Raw genomic sequence first — 21,328 nt, forward strand, 5'->3', positions numbered from 1 at the left:
AAAGCTCTTTTTTTCCCGTTTCTCTGGTGGATGCTTTGGCCAAACTCTTCTTCCTTCTGTGGCTTCATGCCGCAGAGCCCTGTGCACCACCTCTCCCAGCCCCAGCCAAGCGGCTGCGTCTCCGCAGGAAGATAAACAAGATAATAACTGCTTCTCCGAAGTACAAATATTTAAAGTTTGTCTTTCTGATTCCTCACTAAGGCAATTGCCCTCTAACCGCTTCCTGCGGCAGCCTCTCGGCCAAAGCCCGTGCTTCCAGTGCCTGCCCAGTGCCCCCACCTCTCCCACCAGGCTTCACCGAGCACCGAGTCACCACCCGCCCCCATCCACCAGCCCCTCCGTCCGGCACCACCGGTACCTGGAGCACGCAGGAAGACACGCCGCTCTCGTTGCCCAGAAATAGGCATCTTCAAAAGCTGCAGGAATGTTTTAAGCTCTTCTTTTTGCACCCCGAGGCGACGTGGGACGGTCTTTCCCCTACAGGGAGATGCAGCGTTGCCTTTTGGCTGTCCTGGAGCCAGCCTTTTTGCAGACCTCCTTCTTCGTTTTGGAGCTGAGCAGTGATTTAGTCCCATCTCTCCCCTCTCTTACGTGTATCTATATTTAACTTATTCTGGAGGCAGTTTGACTTTCTCTTCCTGAACTCCTGGAAACCTAAGATCCCTTCGGCAAGCCCCAGCAGGTCTCTTTTGTCCGCAGCCGAGCCATTAGCACATTATTAACCCAGTGAGGGATAAAACACTTACTCTGGGTAGTTTCAGCGTGAAGCCTTTTTGTCTGTTGAACGGTACAAACCGCATGGAAACACAGGTGGCGATAACCCTATTTCTTCCTACAAATTTCAACATGAGATGAATAAATCCAGTTCCTTGCTAGTTCTTGCTGGAGATGGGATTAACCGGTTAGGAACTGCCATAGGTGGTGCTGGGTTTGGTGCACCTGGTTTCTGAGCATCTCTTGGAGGTCCCGCTGGGTTGGAAAAGCAGAAATTACCGGGCATTGAGATTTGTACGCGATGGCAGTTGGTCATCCCTGAACTACTCCACGTGCTTCTATGGAAGGTGTTGTCTATCCTGGGTTTTCCTGAGGTCCCTCCCCAGCCTTTAGCTCTGTCTGAAATCCCAATTGCTTCCGAAGCTTTGCTGGATTACGGGTGCCGGTGGGAGATGCTATTATGGTTGAGTTTTATCACGATTTCAGAAGCAGCGCTGGCCCTTTCACAGTTCACCCTGTCAAGGCAAGATATTGGCTTGCTGCCGAAAAGATGACACTGATAATATTGATGGGGGAAAATGAGGTTTGAGGTAGGGAACGAAGATGTGTTAGCATCGATTTGCTAAGTGCGTTGCTCGGTCTGCAACTTGTTTCTTGTCATCCTGCGGTGCCCTAGGGAGTAAGGAGCTGGGTTGGGCTGGGACAGCTCTGATCTTTAACAGGCATTTCAGGAGTACCTACATCAGTGGTTCCCAAAGAAAAGCTGTGACTCCAAGGAGCACCAGGGCAGCTACAGATGACGGGGCCAATCGCTGATCTAGTGCCTGTTGAACGTATTCCTCCCTCTGCATCCCTATTCTGCAGCCGTACGCTGCATAACAGCATCTCCTCAAAGGATTTATAATTTAATTAACTGAGAGCTCGTGCCTGGAGGGGACAAACCAGAGGACCAGGCCAGGCGGGTGGGGGACACCAACCCAGCTGCCTGTGTTTTGGGGCTGGCAGGGAGCTCAGCACTTTGCCCAGCAGCTTTCTGCAGGCGGGAGGTGCGTGATGCTGAGCACCGGGCAGGAGCCGGAGCTGGCGGCGGTGGGCGAGGCAGCCCGCGTGCAGCCTGACCCAGCCAGCATCCTCCACCAGAAAGAATGACTCGTTTCTCCCCACGGTAAATTACTTCTTATTTCTGGAGAAGTGGGAGCAGTCCGGGCTGCCAAGCCCCACAGGGTCTGGCAGGGAGCAGATTGCTGGAAGAGGAGCTTGACAGCGTGAGATGGTTCAAAGCCAATTTGGCTGACGATGCCAGCTAAGCAGAAATGGGGCCAACTGGCTTCTTTAGGGGTGATCTCCTGGAAACTCCAGCCCTTTTACTGCCTGAGCCTCTTGCTTAGGACCCTCACAAGCCTTAGAAACTGGGGACTGCAAAGAGAAGCAAAAAATGTTATTGTTTATGTATGATTCTTCCCTCTTCGCCTGCACTAGATGGGGAGAAATGTCTCCAAGAAGCGAGTGCTGGTGGCCAAGGAGCGCGCGTCCTGGCTGGCATTGCTGGTGGAGCGAAGGCAGGACCTGAGGCTGTGACCTCCCTGGGTCAGGGTTAAGACATGCAAGGCCACAGAGATTCATTTCTGGCAGAGCAAAATGACACATTCAAGCCTAAACGATGAGGGAACAGCCCTTCTTGTCCAGTGGAGCCCCAGTGAGAAGTCATTGCCGTGATGGACCCTTTCGTGGACCTCTCCCACCTGTGGGCTCCTCAAGGCTCTCCATGGCCCTGCTGCTATCCCGAAGGGGATGCTATCCCCCAATCAATGTGGGGGGGACCTGCCAAAACAGTCTGTGCCTCCCAAAAAAGTGGGAGGAGGGACCAGCTGAACCTGCTGACTGTATTGGGGAACTCCAGCAAGTTGCTAGGACCAGACCACTGCTTATTAAGGCCAACCGCATGCATCCTTGTCTATCTAGCATGCACATTCATCTTTAGAAAGAAGCCATTACTCCTTATTTCTGCAGAAATTGTTCATCTCAGCTATTTCCAGGGACTCTGGGAGCGAGCAAACCTCTGGGGGCCTGACAGCACCATGCTCATCTGCGTGATGATTTGCACCAGGACAAGCCAGGGTCAGCTCGTGTCTGTGATGGGGCTCTTGTGGAAGGTCTTCACTTCCGTTGTATGACCATCTTGCAGCAATTTCCGTCTCTGGAATAACTTAATGAAGCAGGGACAGGTTTATTTTTATTTCTCTGCAATCGATGTAATAGAAACAAAAGCGATGGGGTGCCTCGCTAGCCCTCCCATCTCTTCCCTGCTGCTAACTGCTTCTCATCCATGCTGAACCTTGTCCCCAGGGGATTTTGGCCATCAGACTTTTCCACTGACTTCTGCTGAGCCCCAGGTACTTTAGCATTACTGGGAAATGTATGGCAGTCGCTTCTGGGGCTGGCTGGGGCTTTGAGCTTCAAGCTGAAGGGATGGGGGAGAAGGGGAAACTGTGTGTGTCCGCAGCTGGGCGGCTCCTCACCAGCACCAGCCACCACGGGACCCTGCTAGGGCAACTCCATCGCTCAAAAACGAGCACCCCCTGCTTCGGCTGACCCATCACTTCGCTTTTTCAGCATCCAGGAGAGCATCGCAGCCCTAAGCTGTGTCTTTTGACACAGCCGGCTGCCTGTCCCACCACCGTAATGGACAACGGGCCAAGGCAAATAGCGTTCCCACCAGGAGGAGCATCACCAGAGCGCGTGACGTTAAAGAAGGGTTTAAATCTGCTGCCTGGCATACAGCTGGGGAAGGCTGGCCACGTGCCCCGGGCCTCCTCGGGGGCTCGGCCGGGCGAGGGGCCTCTGCCGCTCCCCTCGCCGCGCGGAGGAGAGCACGGGAGCTGTTTATTCTGCAGCGCGCTGTTAATAAGAAAGTCAAACTGGAGCTCGTAGCCGGGAAGAGTCTTTAATATAAGACAACAGCTAAGCAAACAGACATCGGCGGAGAAAGCTTAGGCAGGAGGGAGAGGGATCAGTGTGTCTATCTGCTAGCGCGTTTGGGCAGCCACTGGTTTTGCACCAAACTTCTTGGGAAGGAGAGGGCAGATATTTCAACCCAGCCTTCAAAACATCCAAATCCCCCCCAGCTGCGCCTCTGCCCTCCCGGCTTGCTCCTGTGTTTCTTCGTTCCCACGTTATCTATTACCTCTGCCCAGGAGCGCTCGCCTTCCCCCCGCAGAGGGATATATGTATTTCCCGGCTGTTGCTGCTGCTCGCCTTAACTATCCTTTTTTATTTCAAAATAGTAAGTTTGTGAATAGAGACCCCTTGGAAAGGTGACTGGGGAGAAGAGCTGCCTTTCTGCCAGGAAAAAAACACCTTTACTGGAGGCCTGAGCTGAAGTGACTGTGTTTTTAGCCAAAAGAAGTGAAAATAAACCTCGTTTACTCATAATACCTGTTGCATGTCTACGTCTTCAGCTTAAACCAAGACCTGAGAAGAAGGAGGTGGGCACAGTTTGTACAGACCGTGAAATCCCTGCTTACGGAGAAATGCGAAAGCTGTTTTGCAAGACCTGTCCAGGAAATCAGAAACGAAGGGATCCCTGGCTAGAGTCCTAATATTATTTTAATAAACCAGGAAACAATAATAAAATAAAATAAATCAACATCTCCTAAGCATTTTCCAGCCAAGTTCCTCCACGGACAAAATTTGTCTAATGAGGCCGGTTCAGCAGAGGAGGTTCTCTTTTATTGGCTGTTTTGTCAACTGCAATTGCGTTCGTCGCTGATGACATCAAGACAGAACAAACATAGCAAGGGGGGGCTAAAACCAGTGGAAAATTACCAGGCTAATTTTGTTTGCTGTGCCTGATTAGAAGACAAAGGAGGACATTTCCAAGAGGCGACTCAGGACAAGTGAAAAAAATCGGTGATCCTTCATGTACATTTATAGCTAATGCTACAGCTCAATTTATTCTGAAAGCCAGGACAAAGGACTTCATCATTTGCAGCTGTGGGAGAAACCTGAATGGTAATCAAATAATGGGAATAATACCTCGCATGTATGTAAACTCTTTCAAATTATAATCTCTCAAGTGCTTTCTAAAGAACGGCACCATAATAAATAATATTATCTTCCTCTTAGAGCTATAGACATCTAAACAGGCTAAGGCTAAATAGCCTGGGCCCTTGCTATTGTTAAATCCCTCTTCGGTTTGTCCCTAATATTTTCCCTTTTGGTGGCCTCTGTTGAGAGGAGCCCTGTTGGCAGCGCCCTCCCACTTCAGAAAATGTTCTAACTTTCTTAACAGCCCCAGGCAGAGAGAGATGAGAAACGAGTGGGTTTGGGGAGGCTGTGGAGGACGCGCGGTCGCTCTTCCGTGCCAGATGCTGAGAGATCCCTGCCCGAAGCCAACGCTGGGGCCGCGCTGGCGAAAAAGGTTGTGATTCGGAGGGTGGTCCTTGGCGGTGCCCTCAAACAACCCGGTCTGGCAAGCATCAGCATCCCGGGTGCCTGAGGGCAGGGAAGGAGCCACCAAGTCACCAGAGGCGGGGGGGAGGTTGGAGGGTGGGCACGGAGGACAAAACCAGACCAGCTCCAGACAGGCAGGCTAAAGTCACATACCTGAACTATTAAACTCACTAATTAGAATCAATTCAAGGAGGATCATGTGAGCGAAAAGAAGATGGCAATCCAGCTACATGCAGTATTGCCAGTTTCCAAGTCAATGACAACCCAAAACAGATGATGCTGAGTGCTCCTGGGCCATGTTCCATCAGATGGGAGAGCTACAGGCCACCAAATCTCATTAGAGAAGAGGATCACGAGGCCTTTAAATACCTATATATAACAGAAATTAACTGTAGCTGAGACACGTGCAATCGAGAATTGATGGGGCATTTGCAATGTGCAAAGACCCCAACCCGGAGGTCTTCAAGAGTTTTACCAAATCAACTGATAAAACATTTAAGCAGGATGCGAATTGCAGAGCGCGCTGCTTACGAAGGTCATACCCTGCACTCAAGACTCTCCTACTAATTAGAAAAACCCTTTAGCTGTCTAACTTTTGGCTAATGTAGTACCTCTTCAGCTCCTGGCAACGGCTGTTTGTGAGTTGTTGCTGAGGCCAAGAGCAGCACCAAGCTGGCAAGAGCCCTGGGCTATCAACCCTGTGGCAACCAACAGGAGAGTTTGCAGGGAGGAAACGGGCTGAGGCAGAATATTTGGCAGAAGCCTTAATAACGGAGGATGGTTCAACAAAATTCTCCCTTTTATACCCCCTGGTTTCTGGTAGCAAAAGCTAACAGTATCTTCTTGAGGAAAGCTCTGCAGAACCAGCCTTCAAACATGTTTTTATCACCTGTTTATCTAATTTACTTTCATTAAGTAAACTAATTATGTTCTTCTTTATATATCCAGTTTCTTTGAATCAGAGACTGTGGCTACTGGATTTCTGGAGTGGTTCTGAATTTATTCTCAGAAGACGCTCGGGTTTTAGCTCACCCTTGCAAAACAGTATTTTTCTGTTCCCTGCAGGTAATTTGGGGAGATGAGCAAAACATCTCACCGGGGAACCTGGGGGTGGGGATTTGCTCTCCTGGTGCTCGATAATTGCAAATTCTAGTCTGGTCTGGAAGCAGGGAGAGGAAACCTCGTACTCCCTGTAGATCAGTTCTCTAGGATTGAGGTATATGTATATATATATATAATTTAATGAAACACGTAAATTGTTTCAGATTATGGGAATGGACGGGTGGTGGGTCTCCTCTTTCAAAGCCACCCACTTCATTGCATTAGCGCCTCTGAGCCCAAGTCAGTAAAAAAGGACAAGGAGAGCTATTTAGGGCAATTTAAGGGGTTTTAATTAAGAGTGAAGTCATAGAGCTTGTGATGGGAGGAAATTAAGAGAGAAAGAATTGACACCGGATAACAGCCGGTGATGTCCTCCGGTGCCTTGGTTCGAAGGGGACCAACAGCCCGGGGCGAGCAATAAAACCACCATCCTTTTAGGTCAATTAACACTAAGTGGGAGAAAATAGTAGGAAGCCCAGACAAACCCCGCACGAGGGAAGGGCTGGGACCCTGCCCCTATTCCTTCCATTTTCTAGATTTGTCTGCTGTTTATAGTTATAAAATGTTTATAAAACACAGAATCTGTGAACTCTGCTCATGCAGTAAATGCCTCTCATACAACCTTGAATTTAGAAGAGGCTTGATTTGACTTTGAAACTACGGGGATTTTTATCAGTCGGTGAAATCAATAAGAAAAGAAAAGGAACCTGCCGAAGAGGGACCTCTTCTTTTCATTTTACTTGTCTGATCTTGAACAAACAGCGGAATGTTATTTTCCTGTAAGAAACTTGCAGGAACTGGCCTGCATTTCTCAGCAGCCTTTGGGAAGAAATAGGTTTGCATCTCTGGCCGCGTCCTCGTCCCCTGGAGATGAAGGTGAACGGCGCGTAGAATGGCCAGCTTCGTGTGGTTCCCACAAAACACAAAAACGTTGACCCTTCAGCACTCCCAAGATGCCAGCATGGCCGTGGCTACCACACAAGCCTATTGCTGGGACAAAGAACACGATCGAGCCGCTTTTGTGCTCCGATTCTTTTCCTTTCTCACGGCGGTTGAATCCGTCATGCTCGTGGGGGACAAGGCCAGGGGAGGATGGGCTGCCACCCCTTTGGGGACACCATGGACGCGAGGATGAGCTTCGCATTGCAGCAGCCACCCATGATCCCGTTGGCCACGACGGCTTCATTAACCCCCCAATCTTAAATGAGACCTTGAGTAGACCAGGTCCGTAGACCCGAACAGGGCTAAAAAAGCATCATTCCCAGCTCCCCGCTCCCGCAAACCCCGCTCTGTGAAATCCCCCTTCCTGCTGGGATTGTGCAGGTCTTTCCCCACCACAACCAGAACCTGCATCTTCTGTCATTGCTGCTCCTCTCCCTCTTTGTGTTTCTTTTGTTTTGTGTTCAAGGAAAAAACAGTTGAAGCCGGCGGGGACCGCAGCAGCCCCAGCCCGTCCCAGCTGCGCCTCTGTTTCTTTCCAGCTGGGCAATAGTTGAAGAGGGCGAAGTCCCCGCGCCTGCTCCCCAGGGCACCAGGGCAAGGAAATAAGGGCTGACGCTGGAGCGAGTTCCTTATTTAAGACTTTGCATCACAAATGCTCAGGCTCTTTGGTTTGTCTTCTCTGCATATTTAGCCAAAGGTCAAAAAGATTTTGGTTTCACTCTTGTTTGCCCTGAGACTAAGCCGGAGGAGAGCTTGGCTCGTAAAGCCCCAGGCAGCATTAAATACTGCGTGCTGATGATGTTCTCCAGACCACTTCAGCCCACGGGGGAAACAATCAATATGAAGTCCGGAAAAGCTGCTTTCTGCCTCGAAACAACAGCAGGAGCAGGGAAGCATCCATCTGGTGATGGGTGCCCAACCTCATTCACCCGAGGTGACTTTGGAGGATCTGTTACGGCTTTGGGGTGCAGGTCCCAGAGCCCCAGCAGGACCCAAAACTTGTCCCCAGCTTCTTCATTTGCTCATCTTGATAGCAGAAAAATAAAAATCCCCTATCAGCAGGCATGGCTGGGCTTTGCTAGCAAGATCTTGGCATCAGGAGCAGGGGGCGGCAGGCAGAGCCTGCTGCAAGGCCAGGCTGGGCACGGGGGAGGAGAGCCTCCCCCACCATTCCCACAGCCCTTCCTGCGGCAGAGGGGTCGCCGAAAGGCTTGGCTCGACGTGTAGGCTAAGTGAAATGGGGATCTGGGGATTTCTGTGGGGCGTTCCGCACGAGGAAAGCCTCCTCCCGGCAGCTCTGCAAGCCGGAGCAGCCCAGCCAGGGGCCCTGGGCCCAGCCCTTGCCGCCCTTCCCTCCCTCCTGGGGACGGTCCCCTGGCACAGAGAATTGTTCCTACTGAGGACAAGTCTCTATTTCTGATTTTCTTTCGAGCTGAGCCTCAGCTGAAGAAAACCTCCCGGAGCCGTGTGTGATGTGTGGATGCTTTGGCTTCCCGCCGGGGCAGGTCGAGGCGGGGAGGGGAGGTCCCAGCAGCCCTGCAGGCTCCAGGAGGGGATCAGGAGTGCTCCAGCCCTGCGATTTGCAAGGAGAGAGGCAGGAAAAAGCTGAACTGGGGAAAGGGAAGGGAAAAGACACCCTGGTCCTCTACCCAAGGGCACTTCTCAGGCCACCCAAGCCCCCGCGGAGCCCCCACCTGCACCGGGAACCCCGCTCTGATCACCCCACCGGTGCCCCACACCATCTCGCTATTGAACCGTTTGGATATTTCAAATCCAAACCACGTCGTATGCTAGTTTGCGTATCTGTTACGAGGTTGGATCGATACACCCCTGGCTGCTTTAGCTCCCTTTTGCGGCAGCACTGCCTTTTTTTTTTTCGTACTTATTTACTTTTCCACATTTTTAAGGATTTGTGTGGTTTTTCCTTGTGTAGCAGAAAACTTTCAAGCCACGTGGCAAAATACAATAAGCCACACGATGCAATATAGATGTGAGGAGCTCCACGTTTCTGTTTAAAACAGGAGTCAGAAGCCGAAAAGGCACGTTTGCATTCCTATTTGTGCTGTTTGACGCTGGCTACGGAATACAACGGGACCAAGCAATGTCTGAAATGATCTAGAAAAAATCCTCATATAGTTGGCCTTTATTTTTGCTCTTGATGCATAGGCAGCAGTTGCGCTTGGCAGAGAAACTGCGATTGCCGCATCCCTAAAAGCTCAGCTTTGCAAAGCAGCGGAGGCCGCCCGGAGAACACGAGCCGGGCAGGTAATCTGTCTGTCTGTCCGTCCTCTTCCCGGCGCTGGCTCCGTGCTGCCTCTCTCCCAAGGAAACGCTCCCCACAGGGCTGCAATCAGAGCTGCCGGCAAGCGGGCGGCCTCGCCTCGGCCGCGTGCCTTGGGAGAGTCAAAATCTCAGCGAAGAAACCTGCTTAGTTTGAAATACGCTGGTTTAAAAAAGCAATCACGAGCGCTGTGCCGATTCCTACCCGCTTCGCCCTCCTTACGGGCTTCCCCTGCGTTTAGCAGCACGACTGCAGCTCGGTTGGGAAACACGAGCCCCGCGTGATTGAAAGGGACGGGGCGACTTAATCACTTTTGCTTATCTTTTTCCCCCAGCTAATTAAAGGTAGAAAATATCATATCAGGCAAGAGCTGTTCGGTGCCAGCCATCGGCAGCTTGTGTTGGCTGTGTCCGGCGCTTGCTTGAGAAATTCCCGCTGGGTTTGGGCAGGCAGGGCGCCTTGGCCAGCACTCAGTCCCAGATTAGGGGGGACTTACCAGCCAGGTCCATTTTCCCGATGAAGCTGCAAGAGGCAGAAATGCTTTTAGTACCTCCAGGCAATTTTGTGCCTTCCTGGTGCCTCTATCAAAATGCTAAATGGAGAAAAAGGCTTGTGGAAGATGGGATGATGGTTCCCATCCTTAGACACTCAGAGCTCCTCTTGATGCCACAGAGCACCGGGGACTTTAAAGCGATGCTGGGAAATCATCCGGAATGTGCACTATTGAATAGGAAACCCCCATAGTTCACCCCTGAGAAAATCCAGCTTATATACACCAGCATTAAAAAAAGGCTTTTAAACGTCATTATCATTTTCTTCACTAGGTTTTTGTCTTGCCTGCTGACATTCTGGTACCGATTTGGTTTTTATGTCGTTAACGGGCAACTTTATTGCATGAGAATATGCCCCGAGATGTGGGGTTGTGCCTTTTCCTGCAACGCTGGCACTTCTCACCTCGCCTTGCAGCTTCTGCAATTTGCTCTGGCTCGCTGCCGGCGCTGGCAGTGCCCCAGCCCCGTGCCTGAACGCTGCTTTTCTGGTGGGGAAGGTGGCTGTTGGTATCAGCCGTCCCGTTTCTGCAAGCCAAGGCTGCGAGGTGAAGACAGCTGCTGCTGGCAGCTTTTGGAACAGAGCCCTCGGCAGCGCTGCAGCAGCAGGGCCGGGAGGCAGCGACCCAGGCGGGGGGATGAGGGTTTGGGGGTTACTGGCTCAGCTGAGGCTGCAACGACCTTGCAAAAGCGAGAAGCAGATTTGCTAGCAAATATTGCGAGGACCGAGAGGCGCGCGGCTGGAGGGGAAGCCGTGGGGCTGGGAAGCCACGCTTGCCTGAGCACGCAGGGCGCTGCCGGCAGCAGCGGCCACCGCGGCTCCGTGTAGCCGATGAGGATATCCTCGTCGCCTGCTCTGGGATCGAAGCCTTCCGCCGGGGCAGGGCTGACCGGGCAGCGAGAAGGCAGCGGCTCAGAGGCTGCCCTCGCCCTAGAGACCAATTACCTGCTATTGCAGATTTCAGATAAACAGATACCGGGTGTTTGTAGCGCTGTGGTGAGAAATCAAAGTGAATGAAAGCAAGTCTTGAGTCATCACCTCGCTAAAAAACAAACGCACGTCGAACCTTTTCTCTCCAGCCAGAGCTGCTGCTTTGCAGAGCTCTCCCAAAACCTGAGCCAGGCTCATTTTTCCAGCCCTGGTCTCAGCCTGACACCCAAGGATCTGCCACTGCCAGTGATGGCGACAGAGATAAACATGTCCAAATTGATCGGCTTCCTGGGATGTGATTAAGCCGCAGTCAAAGATAGCTTATTTTTGTTGGATTGGAATCAATGCAAACACACAGCCCGAGCTTTTTAAGCCTTTATTAGAGGGAAGGACAAGCAGTGCACCTTCTGGTGGGTTTGCTCCTCCCGGCTGAGCGATCGAGCGACCCAGCCTCTGCCCCGAGCACAACCCTGCGCGGCCGCGGGAAAGCTGCGAGAAGCAAGCAGAGTTGGCTGCTTTGCGGGTAGGCAACGGAGGGCACAAGCGTCCACGTCGTTGACGTGGATTTTGCATTTGCATTTGATGGGTCCCCGTCCCCACTGGTTGCACCACAGAAGATAACACGGTCCTTCCAGGACCATCGTAAAGGTCTCAGCAGGAAGGCGAGCGGGCGGCAGCTCGTGCCTGGGCACAACGAGAGCGGATGAGGGATCCTGTGTTTGCACCGGCAGAAGCCAAGCTGATCTCTGAAAGCGTGAGTGATGGCCAACGCCACGGAGAGCTTTCATGCGGTGGTGAGGACATGCCACCCAGGGGCTTTAAAGTCTTGTCCCCGGCCACAAAGAGCAGTGGGCGGTACGTGGCTCGGCCCCACGGAGCACAGCAGCAGACGGTGAGGCCAGGGCATGGCCTTGGGTGGCCAGCAGCTGTTGTGACCCTGAGACTCGGTGCTTATGGTGCCACTGGTGCCTGTGGCTGTCCCCAAAGGCTCCTCCTGGGAGATGAAGAGGTCAAGAGCGAGTTGGGCATCTGGGTGCAAAGGGAGGGTGCCGCTTGCAGGGACCCGGCTGATGGGCCACAGATGCACCAGGCATCCAGAGACACCCAGCAGCGGCCAACAAGCAAACCCACCCCGTACCCGGCAGTTTCTGGGTTAGAGCAGCCCGTCGGCAGGATTCCTGCCTCCACCCAAGGAGCCTGAACATGGACGTATATGATCTTAAACTACCCTGAGAGTGGAGATTGAGACATCTCCCCCAGCAATCACATCACCCGAGAGCTTTCTGGCTGCCCCATCCCCTTGAGTCCCCCCTGGCTACAAAGAACAGCAATAATTTCACTGGTGTGCCCGGCTACGTCTGCCGTGCTTGGCTGCACGCGGGAGAAATCGAGACTGAGCTGACAGAGGTGGCTTCTCCAGAAAGTCGAGCGGGTTATGAAAGTTGCCCCCATTCAAAACAAGCCGTCTGCTGTCGGTGGCCGCGTGCTCCCACACGGTCTCCGACTGAAGAATGCACATTTCTGAATGTATATTGTCCTTTCGCCAATGAACCGCAATTTAAAAGAAAAAATGCGCAGCAATTTAACTGCTACCTGTGAGAGCCGGTGTTCTTCCAGAGGCAGAAAATGCTATCTGTTGCTTAGGAACAATCTTTATCCTACAAAATGAAGACGTACACTCTCCAAAGAGTTTTTTAAATGCACCCGATCTGTGTTTGTCTTGCTTAGAAGCTGACCCACCTCCTAAATAAATCGTGGGGAGAAGTCTTTGTGCTCCAAATGCAGCGCCGGCTGCCTGCTATCCCCAGCCAGGAGTCGAGACAGAGGGTATACGCCCGCGCCCAGCTATGGTGGGAGATAGAGGGTAGATGCTCTACACCCAACCGTGATTCAAGCTATAGGGTGTATACCCCGTAACCAGCCATCAGTTGAGATAGGGTACGTACCCCATACCCAGCCATGGTTCAAGATACAGGGTATATACTCCGTACCCAGCCATGACGTGAGATAAGGTCTGTAAAAGCTTGCTCGGCCCAGGCAGCCGCCGCTTTCCTGCCCCGGCACGCGGCGCTTGCTGCGCGGCCCGGCGCTTGCGGGGATGTGGCTCAGGCATCGCTCCGCGGTGCAGAGAGCAAGCACAGAAACGGTGGCAGACTGTGACCATGCCGATGCGGAGGCATTTCTGAAAACTGAGGCTTATGGAGAACTACATCAGGCTGGTTGCGTGTCCGGTCGTTAATCTGGATACTCATCCGTTGTTCTGTTTCAACGAGCCAAGCAACGGTTGTTTCATTGACGTGCCCGTCTTTCCAGCCGTCTCTTGACTTGGGCCAGGTGGAAACACCCACCGCTGCTCCAGCATGTCTGTACGAGGGCTAGCAGGTACGTCCTGCTCCAGGTTACTCCGCCTGTGCCTGGCTGCGGTGTTTGCTGTTGCACCGGTTTGTTTTCCCCAAAGAACAAAGCACCCAGGTACAACGTGTACCACCACGACCAGCACCCAGCTCCTGCATCCAGTCTAAAGCAAAGGTCCGAAAGCAAAACTGATCTCTTGGGGTCCTTCAGTTAAGAGAATCTAGTTTGCAAAGCTATCTTATCCGAGATGCCGGTAGGAGCATCTGCCAGGGTGGAGCAGGTATTGAATCGAGAAGCCTTGCAGGACGTAATGCTGGAGCTCTTCTTCTTGCGGTAGAAGTAGCTGCTGAGGTGGAACCAGAACTTGTCGTGGAGGGAGGCATAGATGAAGGGGTTGTAGCAGGCAGAGCTCATGGCAATCAGGTGGCACGAGACCTGGATAACGTTGACGTACCTCTTGTCCAGGATGGTGAACTCCTCGTCGATGTCTCTGATGAAGTTCACCACCTGGAGGGGCAGCCAGCAGATAGCAAAGCACACCACCGAGACGGTGAGCACCCGGAAGGTCTTCTGCTTCGTTTTGGTCCATTTGTCTTGGCAGGGATAGGCAGCGCCCGGGACGTTCCTCCTCTGCAAGTGGTAGGTGATGGCACAGAAGGAGACCGATACCGCCAGAAGTGGGAGCATGTAGGACAAGAGGAGCATCAAGCACGAGTACAGCAGCCGCTCTCTCTCTTCGTGCTTCCAAAACTCTTCGCAGATGATCATATCGTGGCCGATGGCGTTGAGATCCAAGTAGTGGGTGTGCAGCGACGTGGGAACGGAGGCCATGATGGAGAGTAACCAAATGCAGACCACGAGGCAGACGCAGGACCTGCGGCTTATCCTCCTGCGAATAGGGTACGCCACCACCACGTAGCGGTCGATGGCGATGGCGGTGAGGGACAGCACCGAGACGAAGACGGTGGCGGCCTGCATCAAGGTGACGAAGTAGCACATGAACATCCCGAAGAGCCAGCCCCGCACCTCGAAGGCGTAGGAGACGGTGAGGGGGACGCAGGCGAGGCACATGATGAAGTCGGCCGCCGCCAGGTTCCCGATCAGGAAATTGGTGGTGCAGTGCAGCTTCTTGGTGAGAGCGATGAGGAGGATGAGGAAGAGGTTCCCCGTGCACGCCACCGCCACCAGCGTGGCGTAGAGCGGGATGAAGAGGGGCTTCAGCTCCAGGAGGAGGTCCAGGCCGGTGAAGAGAGGGGCTGAGCCGTTCTGCCAGGAGTCGTTGGGCAGCTGGCTGTGAGCCATGCCGTCTCTCCAGTGGCCGATGCTGCTTCTCCACGCCTTGAAGTCAAACAGACAAGATCGTGAGCCCTGAAGGAGAAAGAAAGGTGCTTGGGTTGTACCTCTGGGCAGAAGAACCCGTCCCTGGGGTCAAGGTCCTCTTGCACAGCCCCGTAGTGACGCAGCGGCTGACTTAAAAGATGCTGTGACTTTTTAAGAGCGAACGTGCCCCGTGGCAGACACAGCGGAGCTTTGGTACGGAGAAAACGGGGAACGTGGCTGCGAAACGGTTAACCAGCCGGGCGCCGATCTGCGGGGAGCTGCCGGTTTGGAGCAGCAGGGCAGGGAAAGCAGCTCGGGAAGCCTCACGGAAAGCGACTCGGGAGCTGTGCTGACATGAAGCAGAAATAAAAGACACTCCTGCATTTTTTTGCTTCTCATTTTTCCCCGGCCGCCTCCATCCCGATCTGCCAGCCCTGCCGCTGCCCGCCGGCCGCCCGGCCGGGCAGGAGGGTCCCCTCCAGCTCCCTGCCCGCTCCCTCCCAGCCCACCCCACCGGTCCCCGGCCCATGGCCCTCGGCGATTTCTCCACCACCCACGGAGCCTGGGCTTCTCCTGCCCCGGGAGGTTTTCTCCTGCCTGGCTCCCTGGGCACGTCCCCAAAACTACTTACAGCAGCACCAGGGGGATGATGTCAAATACATTCTAGCAGAAAGTGTAAGGAAACGAAGAATTACCCTCCTGGACTCCCCTCTCGGACCCCACGCTGTCAAATTTACCATTTCGTCCCCCTCACCAGGACCTGGACAGCCTCCTTCCCCCCAGCGGAGAGTCGAAACAGCATTAATCAGGGAGCCCCGGTCATTAACTGAGGGATGTTGGGGTTTTCTCCTTCACGGCTGCACCTGCGGAGCGCATGCCGCGAGCGATGCAGCTCCAGGAGCCCGTGCCCTGCCCGGGCTGGGAATACAAAACCCACGCGGAAACTTGCAGCCGAGAAGCCACTGCGATCCTTAACGTAAAGAAGAAATATTCAGCTTCGTGCCCTTACCAGGAGCCGAGCCGGCCCCGCTGCGCACCGCGGAGGTCCTTCTCCCGCACCCGCAGCGGCGGTGGCCCACCCAGCAGCTCTGGCCGTGCCCAGCTGTGCCCGGCCGTGCCCAGCTGTGCCCAGCTGTGCCCAGGGCGCACTCACCTGCCCGGGGCCGATGTTCCCGCCGAGGTGAGGAAGAGCCTTTCGGTCCCAGGCTGTTACTCACCGGCAGACCTCTGGCAGCCGCACTTCTACTTAAATTTGCTTTCCCTCCGTTTTGTGCGCTGGGTTTTTGGTTTTTCCTTTTTTTTGCACCGCTGCCTGAGCTTTTAAGCCGTGGAGGAACAGGACGTTCCCCCGCGCGGTGCTCGGTTTTCCAGCGATCGGCGGGGACGCGCACATCCCACCGCGCCGTTTGGCCGCCGGAGCCGCATCCCCGCCGCCCCCGCCCGGCCGGGAGCCCCGGTGCCTCCCGGGGACGGCAGCGCTGCGCAAGGCGGGGCGGCTCCGGGGCGGCTCCGGGGCTGCTCCGGGGCTGCAGCCCCCGCCCGCCCTCGGGGCCGGCTCCGGGCGACCCCTCCCCGGCAGGGAGGGGAGGGGAAGGCGCTGGGGAGGACGAGGGGGGCACGGGGCGGGCGGGCGCAGGGACCGCGCGGAGCCCCCGGGCACCGGCGGCGGCCGCCCCGACGGGGGACCCGGCCCGGGGCAGCGGGGGGCGAGGGCAGCCATGGGGCAAGGGCAGGGTGGGGTGATGGCAGCCGTGGGGTGAGGGCAGCCATGGGGCGAGGGCAGGGTGGGGTGATGGCAGCCGTGGGGCGAGGGCAGGGTGGGGTGAAGGCAGGGTGGGGTGATGGCAGCCATGGGGTGAGGGCAGCGTGGGGTGAAGGCAGCCATAGGTTGAGGGCAGCGTGAGGTGAGGGCAGGGTGGGATGAAGGCAGTGAGTGGGGTGCAGGCCGCATGGGCTGCAGGCAACCATCGGGCAAGGGTGGCCCCGCTGCAGGGCGATGGGCACCCAACCACAGGGTGCTCATGGGGCAAGGGCGGGGTGGGGTGAGGGTGGCCCAGCCATGGGTTGGTTGATGGGCACCCAACCACAGGGTGCTCGTGGCCCAGCCACCGGGGGCCCGCAGCCAGCCGTGGCGTGGGGCACAGCGTGCGCCCCGCAGAGCGGAGCCCCCAGGGCGCCCCAGCGCCAGCCTGTCCCCAAAACCAAGCGGCTCCAGCCAACGAGCCAGCAAGGGCCGGGTGCGGGGCCAGCGATAGCGAGGGGCGGTGGGGAATCGCACCCAGCCCACAGCCACGGGCTGGGGGAATAAAAATGCCATTTTGCCTTTTATTTCCTGGCGGAGAAGAATAAACCAAGGCAGGCCAGGATCCCAGCCTGCGGCGGCAGCGCTGGCGCCGCCGGCCCCACAGGCGCTGGGTGCTCCCCGCGCCCGGCCGATCCCCCCGCCCCGCTTTGCACCGCCGGGGACCCGCGCAGAATTGCCCCGAATGCGAGCGGGAGGCAGGGCCGGCCATCACGCCGCCGCTTCCCTCTCCACCAAGCCACCAGCTTTTCCCGTTTTTCCAGGAATACCTCGGGTCAGCCTCTATCACAGATGCACTCAAGAACCTCGGTGCTTGCAGGGTCGGCGCAGAGGGACACCAGAAATATGTGACCTTTTCAATCAACAGGCATTTACCTTCAAAGTAACATCAATATTGACATTTTTGAGAGCTTGGGAGAAAAGCTTCGGCACTAAAATGCTCTTTGCACAGACACTTGAAAAAGCTTCTGCAATGCACGTCGAGTGTGTAGGGACACACAAGAATCAGGATCAGACTTTTATTTCTTGACTCTTCCCTCCTCTGTGTGTTCACAAATGGTGTAAATGTCCTTGCAACCAGATAAGGCCAATCTCTCCATACGCTGCCGGCTCTTAGAACGAAGCTGTTGGGGTTTAAGACGGCAGGTCTGCTTTTCTTCTGTTCATTTCCACCCGTGTTCACTCCCTTGGGGTTGCAAGTGTCAGTGCTGAAGAGAGCTGGATGGACGGGCTCAGGACATCATCCAGCCGCGACATCATCCAGCCGTGACATCATCCAGCCGTGACATCATCCAGCCACGATCAAAGGGGGTTTTCGCAAGAAAAAAAAAGTATTCTTGGATTTAGGGCAAGCACGATGCGTATGGCTGAAGTCCGTAAAACTACTCCTCCCTTAAATCCCGCGTATGCCTGAGGGATGCGCTGTACCCAGGTCAGCCCCGGTCAGCTGTGTGGGCAGAGCCTCAGAGGCGGGTTGGAGCTATTTTAACAACCTTTCTCCTTTTTATCAGAGATTTTACATGCAGTCGGGGCCATAGGAGCCGGTTTTTAAACCAGGTTTAAGGTCAGGCAGCTCTTACAACGCCCATGCGGAGCCTGGGCTATTGCTCGGCTAAAAAGCCCTGGTGAAAGGCAGGGGAGGCGCTGGGCAGCACGGCCGGGGCTGCAGCTGGGCCTAAGGCAGGCGAAGGTGCTTCAGGAGGTGAAGCTAATTCCCCAATCAGACCTAAAGGTCATGGCAGGCCTTTTCTGCAAGGGAGTGCTCCTGTTCAGCAGTGCCTTTTGCTCTCTCCTCTGCACAGCCCAGCAGGCTGGCGGAGCTGAAGCAATTTGCTAAATGCAGAAATAGCGATTTAAGTGCTTCACAGAACTGGAAGAAAAAATTATAGTGGGGAAAAGGTCCCAAACGCGGTTTGTTCTGCTAGCTGGGAGAGGAAGGAGCTGCCTTTGGTGGGGAGGGGGTTTCCATCCCCTTGGTGCTGTGGCATAAAGGTGCTTTTCTTCCCGTGGAAGAGCTCAGTTGTGCCGCTCCCGCAGCGTGCACGGGGCAGAGGAGCGAGAAGGGGTTACCCAAACACGTAAGTACCCAAGAGCAGAGCTGCCGATCTGCCTGTCCTTCTCCCCGGAGCACCCTCCTGGAGGTGAGCTGGGGGTCTGCAAGGAAAAAACCACGCGCCCCTTTCCCCGCAGCCTCCGGGGCCGCTGCGCAGCCAGGCGGGCGAGCTCGTGGCATTGCCCGGGCTCGCGCGCGGGGCTTTTCCCCGTGGGTCCGTTCCCGGGCGGACCTGGCAAAGGCAGCGATGGGGCGGCCGCAGGAGGTGGCTGTGCCAGCGGGCCTTCTGCAAGGCTGAAGGCGTGAAATAAGAGGGGGAATAAAATAAAAGCGTGGCTGGAGCCAGCCTCGCGCAATACAGCAACAAGCACGAAGCTCTTGGCAATCGTGAGCTGTTAGGGCTTTGCCGGAGGGGCATCGGGTCGCGGGCCGGGTGCCCAGCCCGAACCCACCGGCCGCAGGGAATTCAGGGAGCAGGGGAGCGGCGGCCGAGCCGACCGAGCGGGCCAGGGCTGGCCGGAGAGAAGGCAGCGTAGCCGAGGGCCAGGCGTGGGCTCCACCAGCCCTTCTCTCTGCTTTCTTCCTCGCCTTACAAAGCCCAAGGGCGATGCGCTGGAAATCTGCTTATTTTCTGCCGAAATCGCGTGTTGATAGGGCAGGCGGCGTTGCATAAGGAAATGCCGGGAATCCCTTGTTTTGCTTGAAGTTGCCCAGGGCCCTTCCCCGTCACCCTTAACCGCGTCTCTGAGCCGGGGCTTTGCTTTCCCGCGGTGCAGCTGGCTACAGGCGGCCGCGGGCTTTTCCGCGGAGCAGCGATGAGGGATGCAGCTCATAAAACATAGGGAGATCAAGCGGCGAGCAGCGTCGCTCCCGCAGCGCCATCGGCGGCGGCAGGGCTCGGGTGAAGGGCAAGGGAAGAGCCCGCGGGCTGAAACACAGCGGCAGCGCTGGGGAAACGCGGTGCAGTCACGAAATGTTGCTCCTGTGCTGGAGGCCGAAACGTCAGGGCGACTCGTGCAAGCACTGCGGTTTGCAGGTCGTGGCTTTCCCTCCGCAGCGCCCGCTCGGAGCGCGCCTGCTGCCGTTTCTCTTCCGTCCCCATTCCCACCCCTCCGGCCACCGCTTCTCGCAGCCTCTCCTCCATCAGAAATGCTTTTTCTGCTCCGAGTTTCCTCTCGGAAATGATTTCCAGCTTATTTCAAGTTAGTGAATTGCCGCACGATCGATTGATAGGCAGATAACGACTTCAGAAACAGGGGCTTGGGAGAAATTACCCTTAATTGGGCATTTATTACTGTAACGCAGTTGCATTGTGTGATTACAAAGAGGAGCCGAGCATCGCTTCGGTATTGATTTCAGTGGCAAGATGAAGTTAATAATGTACAACTCCTAACGAGATTTGAGCGGCAAACAACGCTATCGGAGTCCAGTGACTATAGCAATTACTGCGTTTCCGTTACATTATGCAAGAGCGTTATGACAAGCTCGGTGGTAACGAGAGCCAGAATGAAACCTGGGATAATTACCCCCTTGCCCTGAGCGAGGGGCTGGCGTTAAGGTGGGGCAGGTAGCCACCGATTCAAGGCTTTGTGCCCTTCGGTTTGTTTTGCGGCGTGGAGGGAGCCCACAGCAATCAGGCTATGGAAAACCTTCTCTTCCCTGGGCCAAAAACGCCCCAAAACGAGCCGGGAGGCCGTTCGTTAGGCAGGCGCGGACCCTCTGGCTGCCGGCTCTCTCCGGGCCGCGATGCCGACCATGCCCGGGTCGGCACGGGGCAGTTTGCATCCGCAGGCCCGGCGCTGGCAGCAAACCTGGCGTGTCGTTTTTGGCATCATAACGTGATGTTCGTGACTGCCCAGATTCAAGCGGCTTTGGCTGCCTCGGGAGCAGCAGGAATTGTTGGCCGGGGACTTGTGTTTGTGGCTTCTGGGTGGGACTCGGATCCTCGTCCCAGCTGGACGGGCAAGGGGCTGATCTCGGAGACATCCCAAAGCAGATAAAGAGTAAAAACAAAGCTGAATACGTCTGGAAGCGCGAGGGGGGAGAGCCTCCCTGGCCAGCCCGTGCAGCCGAGGTCCCCGTGGCATCCCGGAGGGGTTTGGGTCTCTTACTGCAGGGCAGCGGACTGCGAAGGCACTGGGAGGGCAATAAGCATCCCAAAATCCACCCTGGCTTTGCAAAATCCATCCTGAAAAATATAAGCAGCCGCCTTCCCCCAACCACAGACACCATCTTTCAGCTAAAATACTGTTATGAAGTTTTTATTAGAAGTGTCAGGACAAACATTGCAATTTTAAAGCTCTCAGCGATTCAGAAATACGCTGTCATGAAACCGCTTTGGAGCAGTTATTGCCCCTTGTGACAAGATTGGGGGGTTGTCACTTTTATCTTCGCTTTTCTTTTCTTTTTTTTTTTTTTTTTTTCCCTCCTTTGGAAGGAAAAACAAATCTTTGCTTCTCCACAGGCATCGCTTTGAAGTCGGACGCGTTAATTACTGTACGCCCCGTAACGGGGGATTGCAGAGTAGCAGGGTCGCTTGTTATTTAGCGTGGCCGGGGTAGCTGCTGCCAGACCCAAAGCAGGTCGTGCCCAGCGGCTCCCTTTTCCTTAGAAACCCCTGATTTCACTTGCAGGATCTTTTAATCTTTTCCTTCATAGCTTACTTAAATAAGGGAAAATTAAAAATAATCATCATCAACATCAACTGGAATTTTTTTGGTGAGAGGAATGGAAATGGGCGGGCCAGTCCTAGGAGAAGTTCTGCAAAATTCTGACTTTTGTCTAAATTGGAGATTGATCTGTTCCAATCTGCTGGATGCGGGTGGGCGTT

At 55.0% G+C, this 21,328-nt stretch overlaps 1 protein-coding gene across 1 annotated transcript; it reads right to left on the reverse strand.

Moving 5' to 3' along the window:
- Positions 1–202: 202 nt before the first annotated feature.
- LOC309593604 (prolactin-releasing peptide receptor-like) lies at positions 203–14,982 on the reverse strand. Its single transcript, XM_082318408.1, has one exon. It carries the CDS (start codon positions 14,624–14,626, stop codon positions 13,535–13,537), a length of 1,092 nt encoding a protein of 363 aa, XP_082174534.1. The 5' UTR covers positions 14,627–14,982; the 3' UTR covers positions 203–13,534.
- Between the last annotated feature and the right edge of the window lie 6,346 nt (positions 14,983–21,328).

The sequence above is a fragment of the Platalea leucorodia genome (genome assembly GCF_965183815.1).
Source record: "Platalea leucorodia genome assembly, chromosome: 7".
In the NCBI taxonomy this organism is placed as follows: Eukaryota; Metazoa; Chordata; class Aves; order Pelecaniformes; family Threskiornithidae; genus Platalea; species Platalea leucorodia.